At 52.8% G+C, this 24,631-nt stretch overlaps 1 protein-coding gene across 2 annotated transcripts in view; it reads right to left on the reverse strand.

Moving 5' to 3' along the window:
• Positions 1-24,631, reverse strand: part of HYDIN (HYDIN axonemal central pair apparatus protein) — a 162,136-nt gene that overhangs the window by 61,771 nt on the left and 75,734 nt on the right. For both annotated transcript variants that reach the window (XM_054840701.1, XM_054840702.1), the window contains 10 exons: positions 22,840-23,075; positions 21,950-22,050; positions 20,567-20,702; positions 19,979-20,143; positions 16,562-16,714; positions 8,530-8,768; positions 5,971-6,226; positions 3,853-3,996; positions 2,031-2,174; positions 896-1,209 (listed from right to left, as the gene is read on the reverse strand). In XM_054840701.1, the coding sequence (XP_054696676.1) occupies positions 896-1,209; positions 2,031-2,174; positions 3,853-3,996; positions 5,971-6,226; positions 8,530-8,768; positions 16,562-16,714; positions 19,979-20,143; positions 20,567-20,702; positions 21,950-22,050; positions 22,840-23,075 (1,888 nt within the window). The remainder of the gene's footprint in view (positions 1-895; positions 1,210-2,030; positions 2,175-3,852; positions 3,997-5,970; positions 6,227-8,529; positions 8,769-16,561; positions 16,715-19,978; positions 20,144-20,566; positions 20,703-21,949; positions 22,051-22,839; positions 23,076-24,631) is intronic.

A 24,631-nucleotide genomic window follows, 5' to 3' on the forward strand; every position in this document is an offset into this window, starting at 1 on the left:
ACAGGGGCCACCAAGCAGAGCTCCCAGCCCTGCTCCCCTTTCCCTGCCCACCTCCCACCGCCTGCTTTTGCAGATTTTCCTCTGCATTTTAGGGTCTGTTCTTGAAGGTACCTGTGCATCGAGAAGGGCCACACTAAAGACTTGTCGGTAAGACCGAGCTGTGAACGGGCTACCCCAGCGCCCAGGTCTTCTCCTCCAAGCCTTCTTCGTAGCACCAGCTCATTTTCAGTTCCCAATAGCTCGTCTCCTCTGAGCCAGACCCCAATTCCCTAAACAAAACTGTTTATTGATGATTTCTATGATTCGTAATAGCAGCGCTTCAATGCGCAATGGTTAACTTTGCTCGGTTTCCTAGGGCATTATGGAAAAACCATTTGCTACTGTAATTAAAACTGCCCAGACTAGACTTTTGAACTATGCAGAGAGGCCACAGCGGGAGGAACCGCTCGAAACGTGGTTATAGATGTGCTCCGGCATGACTGCAAGATTGCTCTTGGGTTTGGAAACCACAGGCCGGCACCGGATAGCCCTGCTCCTCAGGGATGCTCGGATAAATCCTCCCACCAACATCTACAGCTGCACCTGAAGCCACCACAGAGCCCACCATTTTACTGCAAAGCACTAAAACTGCACGTCGCATTCACGAACCAGCTAACAGATGAAAACTCACTTCACCAAGGTGGTGTTTGACTCAAGCCAGGGAAATCCCAGCGTCAAACTGGTGGAGATCACCTGTTCCCTGAGCACCTTTCCTGACCGTAGCTGGTAGGTGTTATTTCCACAAGGCAGAGTTGAAAGCAATTTGTCAGGTCCTAGCAAACAGCCTTAGTCCTTGCAAAGGATGAACGGGACATCAGGAGGAAGAACTTCAAGGAGAGGGCAGAGGTGCACATACCTCATCTGGCTCGCGTGGCCGTCTGTCAGGAACAACCAGTGGTACTGGACAAGCAGCGGGCTGCAGTTGGTCATCTCGACGTAACGTACATCTTCGGTGTCATTCAAGATGCAGCCAAAGTCCAAGGCCGTGGTCTGGATATGGAGATTCGGGAAGTAGACTTCTCCCCGAACGGTGACCTGCTCCTCATGAGGGTGCTCAAGAAACTGTATCTTCAGAGCCTTCTCTGCTACCCAGCTATTCAAATCCTCTTCATAAGCAGGGTTAAATCCGATGGAGAGATGAAGTTCCTCCCCTGTCTCCAGCTTCATGGGCTGCAAGGAGATAAAGAGTATTAACCACCAGCGTGATCAAGTCCCAAGGTCTGATGGCATAAAACATGTAAGTGGTCAAAGCATGACCCCAACGTGGGATTCTCGGTTCATCTTTCGCTTTCTTTAGAGCGTGCGCCTGACGGCGAGCAGCACAACACTCTGAGACTCCCTCAGGCTCACATCTCTGTGCTCAGCATCAATACAAGAGGGAAATAAATACCAGTCTGCTCAATCCTGGACCCACAAAAGCTGCATGCGAAGTACCTAAGCAAATCAGCCAGGGCCTTCTGCCCCGACTCTAGAGGAACTCCTTCATCCTCACACTCAACACCAGCGCAACGGCGTTGCATCCTTGCCCTTGCAAGACCTAGTCACTGGCATGGCACAGAAGCTGTGGCTGTGCCTACGAGAACGCGTCTTTAGCAGAGTCCACGTCCAACCCCTTCCACTAACAACGGGCCAGGTGGAAGGCTCCTCAGCCTTCCTGACGGCAGAGCTGCCCTCAAAGAGAGCAAGCGACTCCTGAGGTTATCTGAGGATGGCTGCTGGAGAGCTGGGATGGCTTCCAAGAGACACCTTCACTACACGGCTTGCCCAGACCTGCTGCCTTCTCTTCGTGTCTTGGAGCCAGGATGTATTTCCCCAATTCAGATGCTATTCTGTTTCCTTCAGCACCTCCTTTCAAATCTGATTTAATTCAGGCCAATCTACTGCTGACTCTAAAGAATAAACATCTCTCCTGGAAGGCTTCCCAACAGAAACGCGCCGCCACGCTCCTCCCTCTTCAAACCCCACCAGCGGGAAGGTCCACGGCTGCTCACCTGAACGTCTGCAGGCAGGGGCTGCCGGTCCACGTCGCAGATTATGAAGGGTTGCTCTAAGGCCAGGACGATGCTGAGTGGCAGGGAGGAGATGTTTTTTAAAGAGAGAGGCTTGTACTGAAGCGTTAGGACATCACTGGGTTGCTACAGAAACAGAAGACAAGGGAAAACACCGACCTGAAGTGGTCATGGACCTCCTTCCCTTTCTGACGCATTTCAAATTTTTCAACCCCAAAAGCGCGTACATCACTATTTTTATTAGTTTGTACCCTTCTAGAAGGTTTTCTCAAAGTTTATCAGATGCTTTTTATGTCTGGAAACTACAGCATCCCCCGGGGGCAGAGGGAAACAGGCTCAAGTGCAGACGAGGGAACAGGACCTCGAGAGGAGGCAGCTGCTTGAACAAGGTCAAAACCAGAAAGCGAACCCAGATCGTTTGTCTCCAGTTTTGTGTCCCCTCTCGGGCAGAGCGGCACAAGACGTTTTTTGCTCTCATACAATAATTTCTTACAACCTTATTGCCTCATAAAAAGCAATGAGGAGAAAAACCAAGCAGGATTTAGCCCGTAGCGGAGAGCCTGCAGTAGCTTAAGGTTAGCTTTGAACATTTACGTGCACATAAAGCCAGCTAGAAACCTCGACCGTCGGGTTGCAACGCATCTCCTGCTGTCCCTGCCACCGCGACAAGGTGTCTGCAGCCTCCGAGCTAAGCTATTTCGTCCTGCATCGCTCTGGGCTTCCTGCATGGTTTATATAAACTACACAGTGTTGGGGAAACTCGTTTGGGATGTATTGACGTCAAGCAGCTGCAGCGTCGTAGCACTCGATAAATGGGAGCGTGCGGCATGAAGCAGACCACAGGCAGACGTCAGGGATAACCGAAAAGCTTCTAATTAAATCTGAACCGCCTGCTCGCAGCATTTTGTGCTTCTCTAGAAGCCTGGGAACCAGAGGAGAGATCTGAGAACACAGAAACTAAATAATGAAATATCTTCTCTTTTTGTCAGACACCTCACAGGAGAGGGAAAAGCGATGCAGGAGTCAGGGTCCAGAGACTAAAGGGCACCTGCTTTGCGTTGGTGTTATCATCGCTGCAGCTGAAGGATGGCTGCAGGCCCTTTGAAGAAGGTGAGGCTTGGGGAAATGCAAAGAGCATCCACACCAACAGCAGAGAAGGCAAAGAGAAGCAAGAGACGACGGGTTTTCCCTCATCAGCCTGAGGAGTTGACGGCAATCTCAGCTTTTCTCGGGTTCCCTACAGGATCGGTGTTCAGACTTCACCATGCCTTGGAGGACCCTCAGGACCCTGACTTTATACCGAGTACAGAAACCGGCATCTCTCTACAAGTGGCCGTGATCCCCCTCGGCAAAGCAGCTGTAATTTCCATTTTACTTTGGTGAAATTAAACCGTCCCATCTCTCAAACCCTCCTCAGTTACTTTACAAAGCGCCTCACGGGGGGTGAGGAGGGGGTTCAGCATCGCTCAGCTGCACCGATCTGCTCGCTCTCTGCTGCGCAAAACCCACGCTGCTCTTGTGGGTCCCACACATCTCACCCTGTGTCCTTGGCTCAGCAGCTCAATCCTGGCTCCGCCTCACGAAAGGCAGAACAGAGCTGGTGAGACTGTCCCCGACCCCAGAAGAGCAAAATAACGATCTCGGTGTTAATAACACTAGCTTTGTCCCGCTCGAATCAATAGCCAAAGCCTCAAGGACTTGGAGAAGATATTTAACTTCCTCCTTTGAAGACCATCGCGCCCCACCATGGGCTTTCGGTCATCAGCCACGCCATTCGATGCCAGGATACAACCCAGAGACTTACCTTCTCCACCCGGAAAGTGATTTCTCTGGAGGACATTTGCAGGACAGGAGCAACGAACTCACACGTGACATCCACTCGCATTATCTGTGCCTTCCCTGCCTTGCTCCCCACGATGGCGTGGCACAGCAGCCGCTCCTTCACCACCTGCGTGTGAGAGTCACGCGTCACCCCACGGGTGCTAGCGGGGTGTCCAGAAGACACAATGAATTTGCTGGCCACCTGACGGTGGACGTAAAGGATTTTGATAGCCCGGATAAAAATCAGGCCATGAGATCTTGGCCATCAACCGTCAGCAGGTATTACGGCCATAAATTACAGTCACCGGTCTCCTCAATAGCCCCCTTGTCTTTTTATGGTGCGTCCTACTTGTTCTGCACTCAAACATCCGTAACGCTACACCCCAATGTCCACAAAAAGCACCCATGCGTCACGTGTTGTCCGCGATTGCGATAATCCCTGCCACAAATGGTTATCGTTTTGATGCGCCCCATCGCAAAGCATAACGCTTGCGAAAAGCCGTAGGAACCGATTAAAAAAAAATAAAAATGTGACTGCATTAAGGGAAACGGGCGATAGAAGGGCCAATGCCAGCAAACCCTCCTTTGGAAGCTTAGCAGAAAGGATATACGGGAAAATCCCAAATAGCCAGCCTGCCTTCAGGTAAAGAGGGGATCACTCGTTCCGGGGACGTACTGTGCTCTCCTAGAGCTGGGTTTTAAAGAAATCTTCCCAGGAAAAAGAGGTCTTGCACGCCACATGAAACCCCTCTCTGCTTAAGCTGGATGCTCTTACATTCCAGACTTCTTCCTGGTGTCGCTTCCCCAAACTCCTCCCTTCGTGTCTCACTCTTCCCCCTGCTACAACTCCACAACCCAACTCCTCCTTGGAGCCCACAGCCTCCAAAATCATCTGTGCGGCACACGTGCAACGCAGGGAGTCGGGCTGCTGGCCAACCTGAAGAGTGTCCAGTTCTCAAGTCCCGAGGAAGGTGGACAACCTGCTTCCCCAGGGTCTTGGCTTTGACTCCAGGAGCCAGGTAGCCACAGCTGAGCTCCCAGATGCCCTTTCAAGTTTTCCAGGCAAGTATTTTATTTCCTTTCTGGTACCTTTTTCTCCTCTTCGGCAAAACCTTTGGGCTCAGAACTGCACAGGGACAGTCCCACCACAATCAGCCGAGTGGGTTAACACGTCTTCTTCAAGCTACCACTGAGGAAAGCCTTTAAAACACCTTTCAAAACGCTAGTATTAGCGGGACCTTAATGCAGATTTATCCCACGTTTGCTTAAACATCTGTGCCCAGTGGTCCTGGAGCTGGGGAACGCACACCGGGGTTAGCTGGCAGCTTCTGGGCAGAGTTTCTCCTGGAAAGAAGGGGCCGGGGAGGAGAAGACCCTGTGATCCTACTGAATTCCCCCCTCTGAGCTGCCATCCAAGGGTGCTGCCAGACCCGGCTGCCCTTGGGACACCGGGACTGGCTGAGAGACTGGGGCGAGCCGTTATGGAAATATTGGCAAAAGTCAAGCTGTCAATTATAACGATCCCTGGGAACAGTTTCCCATGTGGAGAACATCACTCCGATCATTACAGCTGACGCGCTGCGTTCATTTTTCTCCTCCAGGACTCGGTGCCAGACGAGCCCTCTGCCCGTGTTTGTCCTCAGAGGAACAGTAACGCTGCTCCCAGACGCTCCCTCCCTTCGCAGGTATTTTGTTTTACTCGCTGCTTCCCCCAGATATAGTACCTTGCATTTTTTTAATTTACTTTCTGCCCGCGCTCCTAGCCTAAGCGTAACTTATTTTCTCTGCCCTTCCTTTCCGCTTCAGCACGCAACGCCTCGTAACCTGCCGCTTGCCCCTGAAGTAGCAACGCTTCCTTCAGCCCATTTTTTGGTATCGGCAAGTTGGGTTTACGGTAGCTATAGAAACACAAAAAAAAGCCTTAGCAACTGATGGTGGCCAGCAAGGAAAGCAACTGGCGCTGCCATGGCAACTTGTGGTGTTAAAAATATTTTCTTGAAAGCACTTGCTCATCTTCTCAGGGAAATGTCAAGGGGCTGCGGAAGTCCCAGTGGAGGTGGGGAAGGGATGGGAAAGGCTCAGGACTCGTGGAGGACCTCACCTGGGGAGTGCTGGAGGAGCCTTCCAGCATCATCTCCATAGTCTTGCCCGGCATCAGCTCCATCCTCAGCGGTCGAAGCTTAAACACGGGACAGGCAGGTTTGGGGCTCTGGGAGGAGTCTTTGCCCTTGGTGTTACCGACGGCGGGGAGACGATCACGCTGGCGAAACGGGGCGAAACCTTCCGTCGTCCAGTAGAGCTGATGGGTGCGTCGCCCTTTGTTCGTTATCTTGAAGCGGTAACGACAGGGATCCAGGCTAGAAGAGAAGCAGAGATGGAAAATGGCACGGGAGCTGCCGTTTCCCAGCAGTCACCCAGCCCCAGCGCCCCGATGGCCTTCTCTGACTGCGCGCGCAGCAAGAAAGCCGCCCACGAAGGGGCTGTCCTAGCTCAGAGCTACAGCAAGAGCCACACCTGGGTTGCCCCTAAGTTTATCACCATCCGGCAGCCGGTCTGCCTGCGTACAGCAAGGAAAAAAGCTCCGTGAAGAACATCATCATCTCGGTCGCTGCGGACAGAGCGTCGCCAGCTTTTAGCGCTTAATACTCGGAGCGTTTTTCCGAGATGCTTCCGGCAGGTCTTGCTGCATCAGATGCTAAGCTGGCCTGGCTGCAGGCGGATGGAGAAACAGGGTCGCTGCCATTTCACCTTCCCCTTGGGAGCTGCAGCCTCAGCTGCCTTCCTCAGGAGATGCTGTTTGGGAGCTGCAGGGCACACAGGCTCATCTGGTGAGCCAGGCACCGCTCGCCTCGCTGGCGGGTTCCCTACCCCCGCACCCACGTTATCCCCCTCCCTCTCCCCCCCGCCATCCCTTCGGGAGCATCCAACTCATCGCCCCCAACGCGTCGTCCTTTGCCCGAACGGCGCAGCTGGGGTTGCGCTTGAGGAAGACGACGCACCGTGAGAACACGGGATCACCACGCGGTTCCCTGATGCAAACACAGCAGCGAGACCAGATCTAGCTGCTGAGGGAACGGAGCCACAACAAGAGACGAATAACTGGAGCCAGATATTAAACCAAGTGAATATTCAGTGGAAATTGATTCCTTCATGTAAAGAAACACTAACCGCGGGCGAGGCTGGAGTAATTATTTCACCCTCTATAAATCTGAGCACGACCAGGAAATGAATTGCTCCTGGAACAAAACGCGCGTCTGCTGCACGCAGCTAAATACCAACACAGGAGTGACGGCACAGAACAAACTAGTCTTTGGAACAGGCCGTTAAAAACCGACGTCTACAAGCTTAGCACGAAACGGTTTACGTCGTGCACGGCAACAGATGAGAGCTCGGAGAAGAATTCGCAGCTCTGGCAAAGCCCAACTCATCTGCGACGTTACCCGGGTCCTGCCTCCGCTCGCTCGGCGGCGGCTCTGCGGCCGACGGCTCCCAACGGAGCCCGCGGGTGGAGAGGCGAAGGGGGGCAGAGGACGATGACGTGACCCACGACAGCACCGGCCCCTGCGTTGTGGAGCCAATTCGTGGCCGCACGGAGCACAGGACACGCCGGACAAACGTCCCTGCTGACGTGGATGGCTTGTGGGTGCATATTTTAACCCCTCAAATCCATCCTAAATGCTTAAAGTCGGTTTAATTTGCTTCTTTCTAACCAAAAATTTAGGCATCGGAGCACTGTGGAGCCTCTTGGCAGCCAGGGAAAGGAACAGGCACCTCGAGAGGACGATTCCTCTTGCCCCAGGAGCTCTCCCACACTTTGAAAAGCTTTATTTTCCTCCCCCGTCTAGAAGAACCTGCCTGGTTTCAGACACACGCGTCAGGATCAAACAAATCCCCTTCTCCGAGCTAAGCTCTTGCAATTAACCCTCTCAAATTTATCCCACCCAACCTCAGCAGGCTTCTCCTCCTCCTCTCCCTTTCCGAGCTGGTCCTGCAGCCACCCTCGCTCGTCCGTGCCCTGGGGCTGCTGCCGTGGCCTCGACGGAGGAGACGGCGAGAAAAGCAGGCAGGAGGAACGAGGAAAGAGCATCTACATCTAATAAAGAACAGCCTGGCACGGGAGACGGGAAAGACGAGCGAATTTAAGGATGACACAGGGCAAAGACAAATCCTGCTGCTCCTCCAGGACTCCCGGGCAGAGGGGAAATAAAACAGCACCGTTAATTTAGTCGAGGAGTCGCTAACAAGCTACCGCCAAGGTTTTCCGCTGTTGCGAGGCGGTACTCCGTGGCGAGCGAAAAAACAAGCAACGTTACTGCAAAGGGAAATATGTTAATACTTGTAACGCAGCGTTTTCCAGCCGGAGGCTTCTGGGACTTGCTGTTTTCCTCCAAATCATTATTTGATAAACTGAGGAAATAAATGTATTATAACTAAGGGTAATTCAGTGACAACTTGGCAACCGGGGTCCCATTTTGGTGGCTTTCGAGGGTATCTAACGACTTCCAAATGACCATAAAACCTTTCTAAAGGAATTCCTGGGGCTTCGGTGAAGCGGAGCCGGGACCTGGAGCGCTGAAGGAGAACCACCGCCCCGAAGGACTTCAGCAGAACTCCTCCACGCCGGGTCCGCGGCAGAAGCGGGAGCCGACGGAAGCCCTACCTGAAGTGGGGCCCCAAGTTGAGCTCCGGAGCAAAGGGTCTGTCGGTGACGATCGTGGTGCCGATGCCGAAAGCCCGGACGGGGATGACGTAGGTATGGCTGTTCTCTATGAACAGATTCACCTCGTCCGTGAATTTTTCGGTGTCATCCAAGTTCGCTATGACAGCCACGGACACCTCGGTCTCGGGGGGGATCACTCCTTTACTGGGTTCAATCCTCCAGCGCGAGCGTTCGCCAGCCTGTAAGACAAGCCACACACAAACTGAGGGTGGAAACCATGGACCCCGGTCTCTGGTGGGGGGCAGGAAAAGGCAGGGCTAAAGATAGGAGGGTAAAACCCATAAAGGCTTAGTTTCCCTAAATCTGAGCTACGGTGTCCGGAAACACCAACTATGCAGGAGCTCATACAACCTATATTTTACCCTCCTTTAATAATTTTAATTTTACCCAGTTCATTAACCCAGTTTTGCCCAACTCAAGGGATGCTCGGGAGAAGGTTCCTCCCCTCCAGTCCCTCTGAGGTCTGGCTAAAGGCTCAAGGCCAGAGGCAGCTGGGACTGCTCGAATCCCGCCACGGCAGCCACACAGCTGGGGAATACTGCCGAGAGCCCGAAGGATAACTCTGCAAAAGGGGTTGATCAAAACCCCGACCCCAAAGTCTTCTTTCCCAGGAGCTGGGCAGTGCTTCCCGAGAAGCCCTCAAGGGCTGCAGCGCTCCGTTCCCACTGATGGGCAGCGGTGCCCCAGCGCCCTCCGCTTTGGAAAAATTCAGCTAGAAATGTTTACAGCAGGGCAGTAAAGAAATAAGCAGAAAGAAAACTGTCAGACATACCCCTGTGGGCATGGCTCAGGCTTCCCGAGCGCTCTCATCCTCTTTTTTTCCATGGATCTCCCTCTACGGATGGGGCAATAAGGGCGCTGCACCCCAAGCCCATCCGAAAGCGCGTTGACAGGGAGCAAGCCCGCAGCAGACAGAAACGCACGCGATGCTCCCTGGCCAGCACAAAATGCACTGGGATGTAGACGCACGGCTTCCAAGCGTCCATCACGGTGTCGGTGGTACCCACACCCCGCAGCTCAGTGCTGTGTTTGGGACTACTTGCCCAAAACTCTGCAGTATTGTAAGAGAAGAAGCATGGGGTTTTTTTCCTTTTTTTTTTTTTTTTTTTAACAGAAAACAACAACGTGCTCCAGTTTCCATCCGTCAAGCCGGCAGCACTGAGCTCTAACAGGACGCCAGCCAGCCCAAGGGACAAGAGCATCAGAAAACCAAGCAGCACTTTAAAGTCACGGGAAGTATTTTAAATACCCCCCCACTTCCGCTAACGATGAGCAGAAGACCGGCTGGTGGCTGGGGAAGCAATAACTTGCCGAGCGTTCCGGGTCCCAGCAGCGTGTGTAGGTGCCGCGGCTACGGTAGCTCCTTAGGCTGAGTGAGCCCTGCGGGTCAGGTCCGCACCCCAGGACGGAGCATGCCAAAGGCATCAAAATTATTCCAGGCACTGGCAAAATTAATAAACTCGGCTCCGTTTAATTTGTCCTCTAGAGCTGCAAGAGTCTGAAAAGAAGCGAGCTGAGGATGGGACGGAGGAAGGTAGTCAGCACGGGCTGAACGCTGGGGCTCCGCTTCTCCACGGGGACCAGGCGAGGCTTTTTTCACTCCTGCGCGTTCCACGTTCATTATCACCTGCAACCTACTCTCTGCTCTTCTGGTCTGGGACTCCGTTAGGGAATATTCTTCTATTCCTTTTGAGGTCTGGCTAATTATCATTTTGTTTTCTGCACCCTGGACACTCCCTGGCTGCAGAGGAGCAGCAGCGCTTGAAAACCAGGCAGAACCTCAGGGTGGCTAGCTAGACTGGAAGATGGCAAACCAAGCAAAACCTGTCAGCAGAGCTCCACCTGCTCACCCAGAGAAACTAAACCCATTGAAAATCCATCCAAAAAAACCCCCAAAAATCAGCACCAGCTTCACGTTCATCTCAAAGGCCAGCGATGCGCGCCACCCCAGGCGGGTAGGCAAGAGAAGACTGACCTCACCCCCCACATCGGATCCCACCAACCTCCTGCTGCTGTCCCCGCATCCCGCGCGCAGCTGATCACCAGCCTCTGAGGCATCCGCTGCGCTGCCGTCAGCCACGGGCTGCCCGGCCAACACGTCCACGCCAAGCCGGCGGGTGTTAGGTTTTCGTTGACGTTAATGGACGACTTTTCCTCTGATTCATGCTGACACAGGGTAGCTCGCTCGAAAAGGAGCCCTGAGAGCTCTGCTCCGGAGGTGACTCTGCAAGTCTGCTACCTGACAAAGCTCGTTTATCAAAGCCCGGCAATAAGCCGCGCAGTAAATCGTACCCAAGAAACTATTACTGAGGAATAATGATAGGCTGTCTCGATGGAGCCAGACTTTGAATTTCCCAGGGTGACCCAGCGCAGACCCACCGTGTCCTGCCGGGCCAACCGCCCGCTCCGGAGGAGCACGATGTGCGTCGTGGCCTCATTCCTTTGGTTTGCATTTGGTGCGGGTCCGAGGGGCGACACGGTGCATCACCGAACAGGAGACCTGCCAGGGCCGAAAGGCTCTGCCGGGCCAGATTCACTCAGGTTTCCAGGTCAGCTCCCGCCTACCCCCATCCAGGCTGTGTCCTGGAGACAAGAAACCTCTTGGAGCCGTGCTAAAAACCTCCATCACTTCAGAGACCAAGAGCTCACTTCTGATAACATCCCCGCTCCTTGCTTATCCCTGAATGCTCTGAAAAGCGATGCAATAGCTGCATGCACTGGACACACAAAGACGGCGGCTATTTTTGTCCCTGTAGGAGCTTGCACTATTGGACATCAGAGTGCCCGAGCGGTAGGCAAGGGTTGGGATCAATCACGTCAATCAAGAAGTTCAAGGCTGAGGTCATTAGCTTCTCCCAGGACAGGCTTCCACTCTGAATAAGAGATGCCAAAATTTGTTATAATGGACATCAGCGTGCATCCGAGACGGAGGGATGGATGGTTGCCCTGAGGGATGACTGAGGAGCCATGACGTTTGGTTCTCCTGAAGCTACTTAAAGCTAGTTAATGAAAGCGATCCGCTCATTCTGGCTTTGCACGAGCGAAAGAAGCAGCAGAACCCTCTGTGACAAATGCAGCTGTACTTTAGCACGCCACAGCTCCAGTGAGGGAGCACCCACGCCTCCTCAGCCCATCGCTCCTCGCGGAGGTCGTGCACCAAGGGGAAACGACCCCCCCCATCCGACATCGGTCGCACGCAGAGCTTTGCCCCGGGTGCGTTAGGAGTCCCGAGGTGGGGGACCCTGCGTCCTTCATGTCAAAGCTACTCTGGGATCTGCACGAGCTGCCGGTGGCAGCAAACAGCCCAAAAGCACCCGGAGCCCCGGGAGGTGGAGACCAGAGCGTGAGGCCGGCCAGACGGGACACCAACAACCAGCCGCCTCCTGGCACCTCAGCACCAGCATCTCCCCATGGGGACCACGCCGGTTTAGCCTCTGCCCCAGAGCACCATCCAGGGCATGTTTTACGAAATCAAAAGGCAGAGCCTCCAAAAATTAAAATTAAAGCGTGGCGCTCGCTGCCACTGACAACGGAGCCGAATTCGTCACGCTCGGTTCAGCTAACAGCAGACCGCTGAGCGAGCTACCGAAGCTCGTCTCCATCTGTGTTCCCTGTCCACAGCTCACCCCTCCGCATCCCATCCGCCCTCCCCGCTGGGCTGGGGACACCGGTGCCACCGCTCTGGGCATCGGCCCTGGCCAGCCAGGATGTGGGCACCGCTCCGCCGGCTGCCGCCGAGCACAACCGTGAACAACCAGGCTCCTCCTGCTCCTCCTTCGGGAAAAGCACTCTGCTGAGTCACTCTTCCGGCAGGAACATAATTGCCTTGAAGACTTCCACCCTTCTTAATTCAGTTGGCCAACGGGTGCAGCACAATACGACGAGCTTAGTTTCCCTAGACAAGCAGAGTAACAATTTCATCGACTACTGAAATGCAGCAATTTTGGAAGGACATGAACTCATACAAGACACCTGAGGTGATAAAAAAAACCACCCACCTCTTGTCTGTGGCCGGGTTTCAAGCACCTTTTCCAAGGTCTCCTCCAAACCTCTGCTCCCCTTTTTAAGGACCTGGACCTCAGCCTGTGCAACACCAGGACGGAGGCAGCCGCCCACCTTCCTCGGGTTTTTCATACGACCGGCCGCCAGCACGAGGCTGGACGCTCCTGGCCCTGACTGATGCCATGAGTCTCCAGGCACGCTCCAGCTCTGGGAAGGACCAAACCGGGTGGAAGAAACAGCAAATCCGTACTGCTGCATTAGCAAAACACAGCCTTTAAAAACCAAACCGATGGGTTAAGTGTAAAGGTGAGCTTTCGGAGCACCACGAGGCTCTGGTGGGACAGCGCTGGAAAAAGTTGAGCCCAGGACAAGAAACAGGATCGCTAAAGCGGCATCCCTTTATCGGCACTGTTTTTAAGTTTATCTCCATGTTTCGCTGTCTCTCCATACGGCCGTTTCTTTAAGAAAGGGAATGTTGTCTAAAGCGATGAAATTAGTAAATGAAACAAAACCTGCGCTAATGAGGAGAGAAGAAAGCACGGGAACAGGAACTGCGTGTTCTCTCCTTGCTTACACCGAGTTTGACCAAGAGCCTTTATATGCTGCCTGGAAATCAGTTGACTTTTCTCCTGTGAATCCTGGTGAGATGATAAACAATTACAGCTGCTTTTTTTTTTTTTTAAATAAACAAAATTTGGGTCTCTTCTGCAACGTCAGCTCCAGTTGCATCGCGTGGCGGCTCATCCCTGGGAAGGTGGAAGGGGATCAGCTCCCCAGGCACTCTCTCCTGACGGCGACAGCACATCTGGCCATACGACCGCTGCTGGAAACCCGGTGGCAGCGAGCTCCATCAGCAGCACTGGGGATAAGGATCAGGTCAAAAGGAGATGGGAACCCCAAATTAGGAAACAGAGCACCATCGCTAGAAGAGGAAGCCCAAAAAAAGGTTTTCTCTCTCCTCCCTCATTACAAGGCACCAGGAAACCACCGTTTGGCTCCCTGCGGTAGCACGGAGCAGACCCAGCGTGGTGGTTACGCAGGCAGAAGAAAGCTGCCGCTGATTAACAAAAATTACACTCCGGGCCTGTCTTTTCTTTCCTGATCATGCAGGCGTGATACGCAGCTGCCGTCCGCGATGCTGAGAGACGTCACTCTTAATAACGAATAAAAGATCCCCGGGAGGAGAGAGTGACAAAGAGCAAGTAGGAAACGATCAAAGATGCTTTTTCCTCTCTGCCTTTCTGCAGGGAGAGAAAACACTTCCGTTAATCAATACAACTCTTTTGCGCTTGTCAATATGGCAAAAATCAGACGCTTGGGGAAACAGGAGAAGAAGATGCGAGCAGCAGCAAGGAGAGGAAACAGTCACCTTTTCGCATCAGCCCCCAGCAGCTCCTTCACGTTGACCTATTCCTCCAGTGCTTTCTACCCACGAAAAAAGCAAACCCTGCCCTTGCTGGATCCAGAGGATGCTCTACCAGGGCTGCCTGGCAGCTGGGAAAGCAATCGGACAAGGAGAACTACGTCAGAGACGGGATTCAGTGGACGAGCGTGGGGCGATGCACTGGTGCCAAGGGTCACAGACCTGCAGGTACCCTGGCAGGCAGGGACAAGCCAGAAGAGGACTGGGGTATGAAGTCCCTACACTCCTCTTCAAACCCAAAAAGCCCCATCTCGATGCACAGCTTTGGAAGATTTTTATTTACTTCCTTCTGGCGGCAGCGATGCTGCTCCCCTCAACTGATCCAAGGGAGGGGAGGGGAGAGGGGCACGAAGGGTACTCCAGGTAATTCCTTAACTCACTATCCCAAAGTGAAGTTATCCACAAACCCCACATCTCTGCTTGCTCAAACAACGCTCTTTTCTCCCAGAAAGCAAGAAGAAAGCTTGCCTTGACAGGAACAGCAATCTGCGATGGTTAAGAACTCGCGATGGTTACCACCAGCACCGCAGCGGCGGCACGGCCATCTGCATTACAGCATTTTCCTTTTCGGTTCCAAACGGACACCAGCCTTTTACCTGCTCCGCTGCTGCCCCTTAATTTAATCTCATCCAGTTTGTTGAGCTGCCAGTCAGCGTGCTGTAACGTTGCTGATCCAACGCCGCTGTGAAAATTTCAATCGATAGCTCTTTCGTTCGAGTGGGGACCGTGATCTATAAGCCTAACCGCAAACAGCCACCGTTTGGAGATCAGCTATCAAACGGGAGACAGGGAAATCACAGCTCGCTGTCCCATGGCAGTCTCCAAGCAGGAAACCAAAGCTCTGGCGTCTTTGAGAACACGAGACTCGGGTTTAGGGGCACGAAGGATGCCCAAGTCACCCACGAACCAGGCTATGGGACAGCCGGAGCCAGTTCTGCTCTTGGGTGTCCATGTGCAGTTCACGCTGACCGCATCTCAAATTCTAGTTCCAAAATTATTTGGTCTCCTCTCCTTCCCATCACCAAACTGCCAGGCAGCCTAAAGGCAGCAGCAAAGGGCAAAACGTCACCTCGGGGCGGCGCGACAACACCAAAGTCGGCAGCTGCCGAGGGCAAGGGAGGAGCTGGAGCACGTCTCGCCCGCCGCAGCGCTGCGCCCATCGGACAGGCTCGGCATCGCGGCGTGGAGGAGCCTGAAGAACCCTTGTTGAAACGGGTGATGGAGCAGGTTCCCAGGACCCGCCTCTCCTTGGACGTCTCCACCACACCAGCAGCTCTCCTGGGGAGCAGAGACGCTCACCGGGGGTAACTCGACCCCGCGAAGTCGGCGAGGGGGGGGACTAGGGAGCAGCAGAGTCCATCTTCACTGCAGGAGAAGAAGCCATCCCTGAAGCATTTCGTGTCACTGTTCTATTTATCGATTAGCCACAGTGTTTGCGGAGATTGCGGTGAAGCAGGATAGGATTTATTGCCCAATCCCATAAATTAAGGCACCGCGGCAACGGAGAGGCAGCTACACCCCTGCAAGCCCCCCGGGGGGGCATCGCACCAGGACAGCAGTACCTACCCAGCTCTGCAGGTCAGCCTGGGGTACAAGAACGCAAAAACCCCATCGTTTATGCACCAGTACCACCCATCCCAGGTGGCTTGCTCTCTGCAGAGACGGAAAGCAGATTTTCATTGTGGAGTCAAAGCAAGCTGCCCCGGGAATTCCCCACGTGGAGGTTATGTTTATCCTCCTGGGCACAGAAACTGGAGCGAAACAGCCGGAAAAGCAGCAAGAGGGAAACTCAGCCTGAGTTAACCAACTGCAGGAGTTCAACCCACCTAGCACAGACAAGCAGAAACCTCCTCCAAACACCGTCTTCCTGCCCTGATCCCCCCTCCAGCGGCGGCACATCCCACCCACGAGCCCTTCCCGGCTCCGTCGTCCCTGCTCTCCTCCTGCTAGGCAGCTTGTCGCGCTGTGCGGTCTCCAGGAATTAAACAGCTTTTTTTTTTTCTGCAGCTGGTCTCCAGAGATGCTCTGGAGTCCACAGACTCCGTAGGTACACGACCCTTACGACTGGATTTTTGTGCAATGAACCCAGCCGGTTTGACCCCCGGTAGGTGTGAACCTCACCTCATCACCAGCAGTTTGAGGACAGACCTCGCACCTTGGGCTCTGTCGTTAACAGGAGCCTGACAAAAAGCAAACGCAGACGTAGCAGGGAGACGGTCAGGAAACCCGTGTCCTTTCGGGAGCAAAGGGCCACAGGGTTCTCGTCATCTCAGAGCTCCAAAAATCACGACTCAGAGCGAAAATACCTTCCGCAAAATAAAGGGAGAACGCGTAAAAATGATCCAGGCTCATTTCTGCTCAAACGTCTACGGAAAGTCTCTGTTTTACTAAGGGGTCCCCCAGAGCCAGGCTCCTCTCGCTGCATTATGCTGGAACATCTTGCTTTCTCTCTCAGATAGCGATGTGGAAATGTCGTGTATAAAAATCAAGTCACAGGCTGCTACGGACCAGTCGGTTTTGTTGGAAAATAGCCCCACAGGCACTTACCATCTCTGCCCAGAAGAACGCAGGGATGACAGTCTGATTGGAGAGGTGGAGAGCTCGGGAAGCATCTTCTAGAACTTGGATAGTGCCAAAATTTATCTTACTGGGATGCACGTAGACAACTGGTCCTTCCCCGACGCTCACTAAATGGATTTTCTGCTCCAGGAAGCAGGTAGGAAAGATAAAAAAAAACCAGCAGGGAAAGTTTAAAAAGCTTAGACAGCTCTAAGGGTACTCCTAGACTAGGGGACAGTTTGGCTGCTTGGAGTTTTCAGTGCTGTGACACCGATGCAGAAAGCCTGGAGCAAGTGCGGGATCTGGAGTGATCCCACCTGAAAGCCACGAGCTCCCGTTACCAGAGGATAAAGAAACCCGGTTTCCCACCTCCTCCCCAATTCGCTCTCCTTCCTCTACACCCTGTGCCTGCTCCCACTCCTTTTACTGCTCAATCTTGCCCCAAACCGCCCTCCCTGACTTCTGGACAGTAACTTCTTTAATGTTCCCAAAGCTACACCCGGGAAAACCAGCAGCAAAGCTGCTCTTCAGAGTGGAGACCACGTACGTTACCTGCCTCTGAGCTGTGCCTATGTGTACTCCTGGTATTACATAAGTAACAGAGATTAATTATTAATTATATCATTCAAGCGGCATTTTTTTTTTTCTTTTGACAGTCTGAGACCCGAAAGTTTTCTTCTTGCAGAACTGGCACAGACTGTTGGAGGAGGAACGCGGATCCCTTTGCTAAATCACCTTCTCGCAGCGTTAAAAACGACGAGAATTTATCCAGTCTGGTTGGACTTCGCCGGTTCCAAACACCCCGACTCTTAAACAGAATCCGAGCGCAGAAAACTCCCGACACTGACAAGATGCTGTACAATTCACTGGAGGGCACGGAGCATGATTTAACCGCAAAAGAAGCCAGCCTCCGTGATGTAAAACCTTTAATGATGTCCGACTGGAGGAAAAGGCATTGACAGCTGTCAGAATCACTTGTCCGACTCAGCCAGAAGGAGCAGCATCCATAAAAGCTCATCTCTTGACAGGACACTGTGCAAGAGTGAGCCAAAAAAAAAAAAAAAAAAATCACGTACCAAGGCTGGTACCTCAAAAATAAGGAGCTGAAGCCATGCGTGATGACGGACGTTTCATCCCGCCGGGAGAAGGGAGGCACGGAGAGCTGCAGTCCGGGTGATGCTTGCCCAAAGCTCCCGGGAAGAAGGAGCTGGAGGGAAGAGCTGTGCCTCGCCAGCTGGCTTTGCTTCCAGGTGACAGCAGGGCAGAGGCAGCCAAGGCAGGGCAGAACCCTCTGGAGACTAGCAGAACATCGGGAGGACGCCCAGGCTAGCCGGCTTCAATGAGAGAGTGTGTACAAACACGACGCACCCTCACCAAGGAGAGGGCTTATAAAAACATCCCTTCGTCTTAAAACGGAGAAGAAAAACCCCGTTCGATAGCGTTACGGGCAAGGTGACACACGGGGAAAGGTCGTAGAAGGAGATGGGAACTTTGCCATCGGTAATATTGCCGCACATACACCCCTCCAGCACCGCTGCCGGCTTCGTCATGGGGATGTAACGTCACATTAGATCACTTCAGAAAGCAGCATCTGTCCCTGGCACGCCGCCGTGGTTTGAGCGGCCACCAGTAACCCCAGGGCTGGGTTCTACCAGCTCCTTCACGCGGGAGATGACACACGCCACGCTGAAGCTGGCACGCCAGCACCTGCAAACGACACACCGGGCAGGGGACTCTACGCAACCCGGATGGAAGATCTGTACCTCATCTCACCTCCAGCAGCGTAAAGACTCGGCATCAATACCAGACAGCGTAACTTAAGAGCAAGCTTGTATTTTGTTTTATCGGAACGCACTGCGGTGATTCCCCTGAGGTCAGATTTACATCACACGATCCACACGGGCGGGATTTGCCACCAGCACAGGGACGGACAAGACAACGGCTAGCTGTTCCGCTAGCCCAGAAAGCTTTGGCCGAGTCAGCCACAAGAGAACTACCGAAACTGCGCTCAAACTATAAGGCAGACGTATAGAAAACGCAAAGGATCTAACCTGACAGCGAGACAAACCCACGTCTGTGCGGTCAATACACCCAGCCAAGCTCCCACCAGCGCTCGCTGGGTGCTAGCGGCAACCGAGCGTAAACGCTGCGCGTTAAAGGGTGACTTAACGGGCACACACGGTCACTCGATCCCGTGCTAGTCAGTTCTTTAGGGACAGCTCGGGTTCTCTGGCTGAAACGCTCGCCCTTTGGGCAAAAAAAAAAAAAAAAAAAAAGAGAGACATATTCACCTCCAAATGCAAAAGATTAAGGTAAACTTTGAAACTGTAAGTTGTTAGCCTGAGGGTAAAAAAGCTTTGCAAGAAATGTGTAGTTAAACAAGCTAACGGTTAAACAACTGGGCTGTTCTAGAGGGGAGAAATCCTCATTTTTAAGGGAAACGTGCCTTCTACGGACGAGCGAACTGCTTCGTCAAACTTCAGCCTTCCCTGCAAAGCCCGGCCTTCCTGTTGACTGGTTTACACGCACACCCACGGAGGCCGGGGTTGAGATGTTCGGTGGCATCCAGGGGATTTAGCAGCATCATTTCCGTCCGTTTTAATGAAAGTTTAAATCCCTGAGAGTGCTTTCCGAATGTCAGCCTTCCTTCCCGTTACAGAAAGCTTAACGTTCCCGGCAATCCTCTGACATCCTATTTCATGCTCAGAGAGATGACAAGACATTTTAAACCAGCTGCTTCAAAAGTTAATATCATTTTAAATTAAAGTTTAATTAACTAAATTTGTTCTAGATTTTAGCTAGATGAAGCCAAGACACTACATACGACGTTCTCTTGTCTACGTTTTCGTATTGTTGCTGCTGTTCTGTACGCCTGAACGCGAACAACATCTTTCAGGGGGCTTTAGGAATGACATCTTCAGGAATGCTTTGCCTCAGCCATTTCCAAGCTCGGTAGGAGGGGGAAAAAAAAAAAAAAGTCTTGCTGCTCCAGACTCAAGCCGTGTGGCTTTTCGCAAAGAGGTACGATGGATATTTCTCAGACGTGACGGGTCGGACTCTCAGCGTGGTTACTCGCAGGGCGCTCGCTTTATGGGGATTCAGGGATGTCCCCGTGCGCTCCTGAGCACAAGCCCTACCGAAGCAGGGGCTGCTGCTCGTTTAATCGTGCGGCAGAGTACGAGAGCCAGGGATTGCTCTGGGTTTCAGACTGGGCTCGTTATCCCATCTCACATATCCATAATTACGTGCCAGGCTTAGCTTATCACCCGCCCAAGAAGATACCATCCTTCCTCTTCTCTAGGTGTTAGCTCATGCCATGAACCCCTTCTTTCCTCGCCCACACCGGCTGTACATTACAATCCCAGGAAGGATCCCTGGGATTAGGAACCGTGGCCGAGGACTTACCAGCGGGGATCCTCCGCTCCCAAACATTGTGACATGAGCAACAGTGTCGTGCTCTCCCGTCGCCTGGGCTTCCAGCGTAAACGGGACCTTGACCGAGCTGCGAGGCTGGATGATCCCACGCGGCACGGGGCTGGAGTACCGCACAGCAGCATCCTCCTCCCGTTCCTGTAAGGGACGGGATCAGACCCAACTTCAGAGTGACCTCGGAGGAAACTTTAAACTCCTTGACGTCGACCACAATGACAATCCACACACATTTTTAAAAATCCCTGGGACAAAGCAGAAAGGCACAAAACCAGATGTAAGACCAGAATGGGCTTAACATCCTGAGGGGGTCCAAAAGCTGCTGCATCCACAAACACCCACTCCTGTGCTGGCAACCTCCTCGCAGCAGCTTTTCGTCATCCTCTAAGTTCTCCTGCATCAAAGCAGCCCAAAGTCTAAAATATAAACTGCTTCCCAAACCTTCAGGTGAGAATAGGAACTTATCTGAACATAATCCAGCAAGGTCTTATCCAAAATCCCCTTTTTTTCCCTAACAAACCCCTCGATGACATTCGAGGGCAGGAGGCAGATGCGATGCCAAACCTGAGGAAGAACCTCGTAGCAGCCTGGAAGATCGCTGTCGTTCACAAGGGTCAGCATCTGCTGATAGGGGAATTTTAGAAAGCACCGTCCAAACGTCACAACGGGGTTGAGGACTCGCAGCGGTGGAACTATGCATCTAGGCAAAGAGATGACCAAAAGGGAATTAGAAATACTGAGGGAACCTAGAATTTGTTTACTCCTTGACTAGCGTGAAACGGAGCAGAACACGTTTGTCACTGTCAAATAGACATTTAATACCCCTACAGCAATAAATCGCCTTTAACTTCTTTTTATTCACTTTTATTCAACAACCTCTTGTAAAGGAGGGGCAAACTCTGAGCCTCAGCGTCGCGGAGGCTCGCCAGTGCGGCCAAGTGGCCAGGCAGAGCCGTGCCCTGGCCCAGAGCTCTCTGCTCCACACGAGGTTCGCAAGGGCCCTCCCAATGGTCCCAGCAAGGCGTGAGCTCTGGGGGAGCCTTCCCAAGGCTCAGGGAACACGAGACCCCAGTATCTCAGTAAAAAAAAACTCCTTCCTCTCTGAAAAAGGTGCCTGAAGAACCTCAACCGTTTGCCCCAGCGATGGAGGGTCCAAGGCAGCACCTGGTGATCACCCTCTCCCAGGTCCTACGGCTTGGTCCTTCACCCCCACCGCGTCCGTACGCTGCCTGTTCCCATCTGCACGTATTTTACAAAATCGCAGCGCAGGCACTGACCGGACGGCGGAACAGCACCAGTGAACTGCACCCTACTCGTAATTAAACTGACACCCACTGCAGCACAACAGGATCAAACCTGGCTGCAGCAAGAACAACTTTTGGCTTAAATCCGAGAACATTCATGCTCAAAAGAAAAAAATCCAGAGGCAAGCAGAGAAACCTGAGCTCACCTTCCACATCAAGGGCTATTTTTCCCTTCAGAAGATCTTGCCTTTATTTTCCCCTCACCAGCCCCACCGTAAGCCCCCTTCCCGTTTGTCAGTGTCTTCGTTAACCGACGCAGACACCAGCTTTTGGCAGGCTGCTCGCCGCGTCCCTAACGAGCGTCGCATTTTGGTCGCGACCCAGCGCGAGTTCCCCCATTTGCGGGAAGGAGGAGATGCGGCCCTTTGGAAATTTGTTACACCTCACGCACCAAAAAATAGGTCAATAATTAACATAATTACTGTTCCCTTTAGCAAAAGGCTCAGGGCCGTGGCCGTCCGTTGAGCACAGATGCTTCTCAACATGGGCTGCTTTCAAAGCACTGCTGTTCTCATATCTAGCTGGGCAGAACTAGCTCATTAAGCAATGCTTCTCGTTTGGAGCTGGCAAGCCACGTGCAAGGCAGCGTGCTGGCAGCAGATGCACGAGGAGAGCCGATGAGCTGGAAGGAAAGCACCAATACCTGGCCGTGAGGAGCAGGGCCAGCACCTCCTCGCCAACGCCATCCACGTCCACCACCAGCGCCAGCTCGTATTTCTTCACGGTGTTGGAACACAGGGTGACCTGGCAAAAGAGAAGAGCGTCAAACACTCCATCATTCCATGGGCGGCGTCCTCCGGTTCTCGTTCCGCGGTAAGGAGAAGGAGGATTTTGCCCTAATTCTTCTGCTGGTCCACATGCAGAGCACGGTGTCTGGGAGTAATAAAAGTCTTCTGACAAGGTCTGCTTTGTTAAATACACCGTGCGGTTATCAGGGCATACGTAAGCTAAATTAAAGCACAATTAGACAAATGCTCTGCTCACCACTGCATTAAAATCAAGGGACCAGTTTTTAATCTCGACTACAATAGCATAAATCCAGAAGAGAGCTGTTGAGTTGAACAGGACGAGTTCAGCTTTACAGTGGGAAGCTGAGGGCAAAACGTGGCCCAGAAGACGCTGTGCAGCTCACGGCTGCCAAGCCGCAGTGAATACAGCTCCTTCTGCTCAACAGGAGAGGAGAAACAAGACCAGGAAGAAAAGCAAACTGCTTTATACGATGACATCTCTCTTTTTAACAGCCACCTTCTGTCCTCATCCTTCCTCTGCCCGCTTTAAATCAAAGAAATCGCTCTAAGCAGCTCTCAAAAACGCACGAACGGCTTCTGCGCTTGACCACAGGGTACGTGACCTTCAGCTTGCGATTTCGGAAACAAAACGGTACTCCTTCAGAAACATCCCAGACTAAGCCGGCCAACAAAAGCCTAACCCCAGCGCGTACATCTTACTCGCGTTACACCAGCAGCACTAAAGCCCTCCTCATACATCAGGGAAGCTTCAGCCGAAGCATGTACGGTCGGATTCATCCCACACCTGGATATCCAGGAATCCCTGGGAACGGACGGTCCCTCTGCAGGGCACTATGGTAAATTCGGTCGGCTCGACGGGACCTCGAGCTCCCGTTCTCCAGGATGGGCGAGCGTTGTCCGACAGCTGAACAAAGCTGGTAACGCTGGGCTCTCCCGAGCCGTCCCCAGGAACGCGGAGGTTGAAAGTCATGGGCACCAAGGAGGTGTTAGTGAGGCGACACGACAAGGTGCGAGGAAAGCCTAGGAAAAATGACAGAGAGAGGGATTTATGTATCCGTTATCCAGTGATTCCTGGGGGGAACGTCCCGTCATGATAAAGCCGTGCTTGGAGTTCAGCGCTTTTCGATCTGAATTACAGCTAATTGAGAAGCTAAGCAAGGAATGAATCCTCACTTAAGTTCCATTTTACGCTGATTGCAGACTGCGTCCTTGGCAATGCCCGCTCTGTGATGCTGAACGCCAGCAGCGCCTCTCTAACTGCGAGGAGCGCTCTCAGCTGCCCCCAAACAGGCACCAATTATTTCTCATGTACGAGCGCGCATCCAGACGCAGACCGTTTGCTCTGAAAATTCAATCCGTAAAATCCCCCGTTCACTCCGTGAACGCTCCCACGGTTTTCAATACGTAAAAGCGGCGTATTGGCATCGAGGAGAAGCTACCATAAAAGAAAGGATGGACGAAATCGTGAACTACAGCGCGACGCAAAGCACTCTAACATGGTTTACCCTAGGCAGGATCCTTGCGGCATCTCCTCTTTTGGGGCACGTGAGAACTTGCAGCCCACTCCACCGGAGACAAGCCTGACGCTTGCTTAGAAATCAGCAGGAGCCGCGTCTCACCTTACCTAACGAGCGGGACATCGCACACCAACTGGCTTTCATCACCGCCCGCAAAGGTTTACATCACTTCAGCTCTGATACCGGCTTTCCACGACGCACCGGGGGGGATGTTCTGCAGAGACAGGACATCAGCCCACAACCTGCTCGGGAGCGGACATCTGGCTTGGCTGGCCAGCTCTCCGAGGAGGAGACATCTCCCCCTGCCTGCTTATTTCAATACGGATGGGGAGGAAAACCAGCCGCAGCCCCAAGCAGATCGTTCGTCCACGCCCACCTCCAGCAATTTCCCCGGCAGGGAGGCAGGAGGTGCGCAAAAAGGACAAACACAGACTTCACCATCCCAAACGAGACCAAAGTCGTCAGACACCGATGATGGTTAGCAGCATAGCTAAAAGCAGCAAAAAAAAAAAAAATACAATAGCTGCCTTCAGCTGGCAAGGCCTTATTAATGAAATCAGATTAAGTAGGATGAATCTCCTATTGCATAACTATTTCTGCCTGGTGCGTTTCTTGGTTTATTTATTCAAAAGGGAACAAAGAAGTGGCAGAGTGGCGATGTAGGGAGGGGAGGAAGCGGCTCAGGAAAGGTAATGAGTTTTCTTAAAAAGTCCACGAACAGCATGAAAACACAGAGGCATCCTGGGCGCAGAATGATAATGGCCCTTCAATCAATCCACAATTGATTTCACATTTAAACTTTAGATCATCTCAGCAAAAAGCCTTTTGTGAGACGGAGATGGAGAACCAGAATCTGCATTTCAATGGAGACGCTCTGGATGCTCAGTCACCAGCTCTGCCAGCGGAGCAGGATCCCACATCCCTGGGGATGTCCTGGGGGGGGACATCAGTGCCTGATGCAGAGCTATTCCTTGGGCATATTAACCGGGGAGGTGATAACGAGGTGCCCTCACAGCACTAATTAACATCTTGCACTAAAGGTCAGGCGACTAAATGGTG

This window comes from Grus americana, chromosome 13, assembly GCF_028858705.1.
Source record: "Grus americana isolate bGruAme1 chromosome 13, bGruAme1.mat, whole genome shotgun sequence".
NCBI lineage: Eukaryota > Metazoa > Chordata > Aves > Gruiformes > Gruidae > Grus > Grus americana.